We start from the raw sequence: 7,438 nt of genomic DNA on the forward strand, positions 1-7,438 counted from the left end.
TGCACAGCGAGTATCGTATTGTGCCGTGGTGTACTAGCAGCATCATACATGTACATTTAAGCAAATCAAGACTTCCATGAGTAATGTCACATTAAAGAATGCATTTAAACTCAAGCTTGTGTGGTGCGTCGCTGGCTTCAGTGCCACAGCCTAAACTTTATGTCAAAAGAAACATTCTAATTTACGGCGTTTTCAAACAATTCCCTCACTCAGTGAAGTTTGGCTAGCCTCCGCAACTAACGTCACTGTGTCCAATCCCGACGGGCTTTTAGCTAACATACTGATAAAATGCCACTTCAAATATTGATAAAATGATCGTATCACGTTTTCAGCTGATTTACTGATTTCACGTTAAGCTTTAACTTCTTAGTTAGTTAGCTAAGTTAGTTAGCTAAGTTAGCTTAGCCTTTACTAGAGCCGGTAAAAAGACGCTGGCGCCGGTAAATTAGCCGTGCGCTACCCTTGTCCAAACCCGACCGCACTTCTATCCTCGTAGTAAACACTCGCCGCTGCTGTTTTTACGGGGATATTAACTTGATCGAGGGTCACCAAACTGACCATCAATGCTGTCAACATATCCGGGGACGTAGTTATGTCCTCCACAATAAGATATCATGCTTCAACATCTCCAAACTATGCAACCTCACCTCACAGTCTATTCGTAACATAGTGTACGTCTTTTTGTGTCCCTCGATTTCGTATACTATGTTATGAAAAACCGAACCACAAGGTGGCGCTTCACCCGAAATGTCACCTAAAATGTGTGTAGCTTATCGTAAACTAATATTCAAATACTGCATTCATATCCACAATAACAATTATACAAATATAAAATATATATTACTGTACAATATTTACATATTGCTCTCTGCTTTAAAGCTCAATTCTGAAGTGCTTTTCGAGCACTTGTTTGTGGCATTTTAACGGGACGGATCATCAGTATTTTCAGTATGAAATTATGCCTTGACCTTCATCAATCGCCTGTCAATCAAAATGTGACATCCTTGGTTACGGCGCTGACAAGTGACGTCCATTGTTTTAGAAGTTGGCGGTAAGTACCTACCTAAAGATGTTCGGATTTTTTTTATTTATTGTAAATGCAGACTTTCAGGCCGAAAATGTGTAATAATTATGTAATAGTTAAGCAAATAAACTCAAGGTAACCATGGGGATGCTCCAAAGTGGAGTTCTAGCTTAATTTTGTGAAAGTGCATGGTAATAAATGCATGTTAGCCATGCAACGTTAGTAAAATGGCTAATTAATGGTACGCTAGCGTGGTCAGAGCATTCATGAAGGCATTCAGTTATTTAATTTAAATGAAAATACTAATAATATCTATTTATGTCTCCCCTGTCCTTCCCCTGTGTGCACCTTCCCCTTCTTTAATTGTACGTTTTGCTCCTTCCCAATATCCTCCCCTGTCTTTGCCCCTCCCCCCCACACAAACACGGAGACGTGTGTGTACACATGTCTCCTCAGATTCATCTGTCATCTCTTTCTAACATTGACCTCCATAGTCTATTTGTCTACTTGTCTGCCTCTCGTCTCATTGCCTGTTGTCCATTTGTCTGTCTGTCTTCCTGTACTGTTTATTTATTGTCTGTCTGCCTTGTCCTTTTGTCTGTCTGCCTTGTCCTTTTGTCCTTCTCTGTGCCCGCCATTTCTGGCCCGCCCCAACGGTCCTTTTAAGAACCAAAGTTCTGCTGTCAAGTAAGTTTAACATTGAAACAATAGTAGGTACCATAATATGACCGTCCTTTATGCTACCAATATGTAATACATATACAATAGAAGTCCCCTGATATGTGTAGTGACCTACATTCTTGTAAATTATTTTTTGACACAAATATTACAACTATCTAAGATATCAGTTAAGATTGTAATATGTTGGCCTGTAATTTACTTTCCCATAGTATGGCTTCAAAGTAAGATGCTGAGGATGCTCGTCTTAGGGAGCTTCTGAAACAAGGTCAAGCTTATGCCAAGGACCTTAATCCTGAACCGGTAATAATGATGATGAAACTAAAACTGTGTGAACAATACACTAGTACCTTAACTTGGTCATTTTCCAGTTAATTACATATATCTTTGTGTAGGCTGAGAACAAAAAGAGGACCCCAAAAAACAGGTTCAGGATTAGTTGGAGAAAGAGAGCTGTGCGGGGAGCATTAGTCCCACAAACTACCAAATGTCGAACTTCAACTGGTAAGTTGAATATTTAAAAGTTCTGGAGTAATGCAGCATTATAGGATGCATTTCTTCTGAATAATTGTTCTCTCAGCACCCAGGGCTGGAACGAAGAAAAGCAAGGACACTGTCAGTGACACACAGGTCCTTGTTGAGTTCTTTGTGAGTAACAAATGTTTTTATTTTAGTTTGAACAGGTAATGCCAAACTCAAAAATACCTCTCCAGTTAATGTTCTGTACTACCAATGTCTTTCATATACAGATTCCCTTCTTCAAGCGGTCAAAGAAATGTTACTTGATGGTCAGCCAGCAGCCCCTGAGTGTGAGAAACACACAGAGCCACAAGATTGGGGAATTCGAAATGCCTGTTCTGCAGAGAGGTGGAAAGTGTCCCGCCCGCATCTCATCAACAGCATGCTGTCAGATGAGGCAGTATTGCCCACCACCTGCCAGTGGTGTAGGCAAGGAGTGGCTGTGATGAGGTGTAGTGAGTGCTTACCTCACCAGTATCTGTGCATGGCCTGTGACAAAGAGCAACACACCAGACATGTTCTGCACAACCGGAGATCCCTGATCTCAGGCTACCTCCACCCTGTGCCTCCCACCTCATTTGTCAGCCAGGATGCTGACGGGCAATATTCCCTTACCCACCAAGGTAAGATGTTTGGTCATGAAACCTCCTCTAAATGTCTAATGTAATCTAACATCAATACTGTAAAATGTTGGATATGGCTTGAGGCACTTATGCAATGACTATTAGGACATTAGAGCAAGATTACTAATACACAATCCCCATGCTGTGTCTTTTAAATATCTTTGTAGCTCAACTTCTACCTTTAGAGGTATCAGCCTGCCAAACCTGCCAGCTCCCCATGACTGTTAGTGTGGGGAGGTCCATTGTTTTAGTGACCATGAATGGTGAGTTTTACACATTTTTATTTAAGAAGAACAATCATTTTATTAATCTCACATGTGAACACGCATACTCTTGCAGGTAGCAGTGAATATCAACAAACACAAATATATTGCTGTTAAATTATGTCCTGTGACATTATTACCACTTTAGGTCACTATGATCTTGTCCTCCCTGAAGCACATTGTGAATGTTGTGCCTCTCATTGGACACCTGCGCTGGAAGACGTTGTGCAAAGTGGGTACTGGCCAGGGACGGTCAACTTCAATAGCCTGTTTCATGTTGACGTTTTCCAGTCATACCTGGAGTTAAAAATGTTAGCACCTGGACTGTCCCGTCTGGCATTTACCACAATGCTAGACCAAAAAAACAGCCGCTTTGGAAGAGTGAGTACCGTGTGTGGCACTAATAGTGGATATATTCATCACTGCCCGGTAAACTATACACATTGTATATGTTTGGACAAATAAGATAAGAAATAACCTACATAGTATCAGACTATTCACTGATATTTTTTTTATTGAAACAGAGTGGTAAAATATCTGGAGACACTTTCCACCAAAGTTTCATGGAATGGGCCATCTGCAGATATGAGGTTGACAAGATGTGCCAGGAGCAGCCGTTTGTCTGCCCTCCATGCACTCCCGAAATGCTTGCTGTAGCAGTGGATGGCAATCGCAAGCATTATCGTTTCAAGAAGGCAGGGAGGTACGTAATGCAAACTATTTACTGGTAACTCCTAAAGTATCTGGACACTAATCTTCCACGTTAATAGAAATAATACAATGTAATTAACATTGTGTAGTAGAGTACCATCTGTTAACAGATTTAACTCCTTTGTGTAGTCAGGACAGTCATGGCCACTTGGAAGGTGTTTTCCTTTGCGAGGACAGCAAGGTGTCAGAGTTTGTAGACCATGTCCACAAGGCCACCAAGCATTAGGGATGCATATTGATAAGATTTTAACGATTCCGACTCCTTATCAATTCCTGCTTATCGATTCGATTCCTTATCGATTCTCTTATCGATGTTCCCCTCTACAGCCATAGGTCTGTGCGTCCTGCACCCCCACACACACACTCGTTCTAAACAAATTTCTCAAACTGGCTTTGACTGGCTCTGAAATGAGTTAATACCTACCACCTCTAGGCCTCTTCAGGCCTCTGTTTTCAAAACAAGATCTAGTTGGAGATAGAAACTTTCAGTTTCCTTGTGTTCAAGCTTCTATTACTCAACACCAGTAGGACTTACAGGGGTCCTAACAACAGGGTAAATAACTTCAGTGTCACCTTTCAAAAGAGACCATTAACATGCATGTACTCCAAATGGTTCAACAACAGCTTTCAATGTACTTTGGGTATGTTGTTTAGGCGTTTTCAGGCACATTTAACAGGACTATTAAAAGGTTAAACAATTAAAATGCTAAGTTAAATAATGGATTAAAAATCGATATGCTCAGTTTAATAATGCGACACGCGAACGTTTGCTGATAACACACGCCGCCCCAATAACGTGAAATGATCAATAAGATCAATACTAATGGGAGACGAATGCCGGAGCTAAAATGTATGCTTCAAACGACGGGACAGAAGATAACTAGATTGACTACACACAATAAAGGCAAATTGCTTCACACAGTAACACATGACGTTCCAGTAACTTCTTTCCATGCTGTGTGTTCAAATGCTTCTTCATATTTGTAGTATTTCCTCCCTTCGAAGAAATAGACTTTTTACACGCGTTACAAGTGGCATTGTTGTCATTTTTAGAACTTTAGAACGCTTCTTCCTAGTTGCCATGTTTGCTGCAGTCTGTCTATGCGCAAACTTTTATAGTTTATTCAGACAGACGTTCGCGTGTCCCATTATTAAACTGAGCATATCGATTTTTAGTCCATTATTAAACTTAGCATTTTAATTGTTTAACTGCACAGAGAATCGTTAACAGAATCGTTAAGGAATTTTGCTAACGATTCCAAGTAATCAATTCACTGGGAACCGGTTCTGAACAAGAACCGGTTCTCGATACCCATCCCTACCAAGCATGTAAGTAATTTCTGTTTATGACGTAGTTATTATTTGATTACAAGTTTGAATTTTAAATATTGTGTAGACCTTCATTGAACATTCAAAGTCTGCAACAACAAAAAGACAGCCTGGAGGCCTTAACGACAGAGCTGTCAGTCGACAACTCCACAATCCTGCAGTGGGTGACCGATGGTATGTCCATACACAAAATGAACATTATATAATTTTACTACTGCTGATAGACTACAAATGTCATATGAATGACTGTCGATCTAGGTTTAGCAAGAATGCATGAAAGTATTTTATGTCCTCAACTCATGTTTGTACTTGGGTGTTCTCTTTTCTTAACCAGCACCAGTGGAGGACAGTGATGCACCTGTGGAGTTGCAGAAGAAGATGGAGGAAATGTCTGCCAGCATCAGGCAGAGAACACATCGGCTGTACAGGCAGAATGGTTTGTTAGAGAAAAAGATTGGTTCAAGAAACCAGCCATGGCCATAATGTCAATCTAGGACACATGTCTATGTTAATGTTCTTCAGACACGAACAAGGGTCGCCACAGGATGAGCGAGGAGAAAGGGAAGCTGGCTGCCCTGGTCCTGGAACATAATACACTTGTCCAGCCATCCGAAAGAGTGGAGTCAGTGGAGTTAATCTTCCAGCCAGAATACATATTCCCCTGGCACGTTCCAACATCTGGTATGTAGCCTATAATTGTCATAAAAGTGAGCAAATCAAAGTCGTGCTGTTTGTGTTGTCCAGCACTTTTCGCTCATGCTTCTTATGCTTACTTGAATTAAAGTTTCCTTGAAATTGTAAAATATTTCATGATGTTTGTGCTGTGTGTGACTGTGTAACATTTTTTTTGTTTATTTTCCTGAGTGCATTTACATAACATTTAGTCATTTAGCAGACGCTCTTATCCAGAGCGACTTACAGTAAGTACAGGGACATTCCCCCGAGGCAAGTAGGGTGTAGTGCCTTGCCCAAGGAAACAACGTCCTTTGGCACAGCAGGGAATCAAACTGGAAACCTTTAGATTACTAGCCCGATTCCCTAACCGCTCAGTCACCTGACTCCCCCTGAGCAGTAAGTTATTTCCTAACTGCTTTTAGATAAAATGAATAGAAATTGGCGAAAAAGGTTTGTGGGTAGTAATAGCCACTTTCGATACGTTAGAGGCAAAAGAAATTAGGAAATAACACTTAATACTTATGAAATAAAATAGTTTTACAAAATGTTATCATTGTATTAATGCATTCCTATTATTTTGTGTTCTTAACCACATAACTGTCTTTTGTACTTATTTTTGTTAAACAACTTTTTGCTTCAGATACTGACATTCTCACAAAAAAGAAGGTCTTTGAGAAGGTCATGGGTATCCGGAGGCTGGAGGAGGAAGAAGTGGTCCTCGTCAAAGAGATGAAGCAACACTGGGAATACCTGAAGAGACGTGCTGAGGTCTTGGAGCAGTCAATCTCTGGTAACGAAAAAGTGTGCATGTACACATTAACTCATTTTACATTGTTGCGATTAAGTAGCAGTTTCAATTAGGTTACTCTGGTGTTTTCCGTTGAGGGCGCAAATGTTTAAATAAGCTTATTTATTTAGGTGACTGTTGGAACCTGTCACCAAAAGGGAGGAAGGGACTCCAAAGTTTGCACCAGAGGAAGCTTACAGAGTTGAAGTCTCACCAGGCTGTAGTGAGACAGATGTATCTCCAACACCTTCACCTGGATCTTACAGAACCCGACCTGGACCTGGAAGAACTCCTGGAAGAGGGCCAGGAATGTTTAAGCTCTGACACCAGCTCAGATGATGACGAAAATGTCAACACCTAGGCATAAACAGAATATCAATGTTATGCATTTGAATTTGGGTATTGTTAGACAAATAAATGCTTTTCTAGAACAATTTCTTGACTGGAAATCAATACATTTTACTTTTCTTGCTTCAGGTCTATGTATCTGTTTTATCAACAACATGCTCTACATCAGATCATGTTGCCTACCACTGATATCCCATAACATCTGCTACCCAAAAAAGGCATTACAATATATTTGCATGTTTCTATTCCCCTTATTTCAGGCATTAAGACTTTAAGTAGGCATTAAGTAGTAGGTGATGAACACTTTGTACAATACATATTTTGGCTCGGATTTTGTTTACATACTAACCCTTCTTTCTGTCTACCTGTATTACGCCCTCCACAGGCTCTGCCTGTCTTTCTGTTGCTGTCTTTCTTTTTGTCTGTGTTTGTGTGCATCTCCAAGGCTCCAGTGATCCAGTCCATCCTACCTGCACAAGAT

At 40.5% G+C, this 7,438-nt stretch overlaps 1 protein-coding gene across 1 annotated transcript; it reads left to right on the forward strand.

Moving 5' to 3' along the window:
• Positions 1 to 2,460: 2,460 nt before the first annotated feature.
• On the forward strand, positions 2,461 to 7,030 carry LOC134038087 (uncharacterized). The gene is made up of 9 exons (XM_062483679.1): positions 2,461 to 2,844; positions 3,012 to 3,339; positions 3,632 to 3,810; positions 3,948 to 4,037; positions 5,215 to 5,321; positions 5,482 to 5,583; positions 5,670 to 5,828; positions 6,463 to 6,612; positions 6,741 to 7,030. Exons 2-9 carry the CDS (start codon positions 3,262 to 3,264, stop codon positions 6,968 to 6,970), a joined length of 1,095 nt encoding a protein of 364 aa, XP_062339663.1. The 5' UTR covers positions 2,461 to 2,844; positions 3,012 to 3,261; the 3' UTR covers positions 6,971 to 7,030.
• The last annotated feature ends 408 nt before the right edge of the window (positions 7,031 to 7,438 follow it).

Source organism: Osmerus eperlanus, chromosome 17 (assembly GCF_963692335.1).
Source record: "Osmerus eperlanus chromosome 17, fOsmEpe2.1, whole genome shotgun sequence".
In the NCBI taxonomy this organism is placed as follows: domain Eukaryota; kingdom Metazoa; phylum Chordata; class Actinopteri; order Osmeriformes; family Osmeridae; genus Osmerus; species Osmerus eperlanus.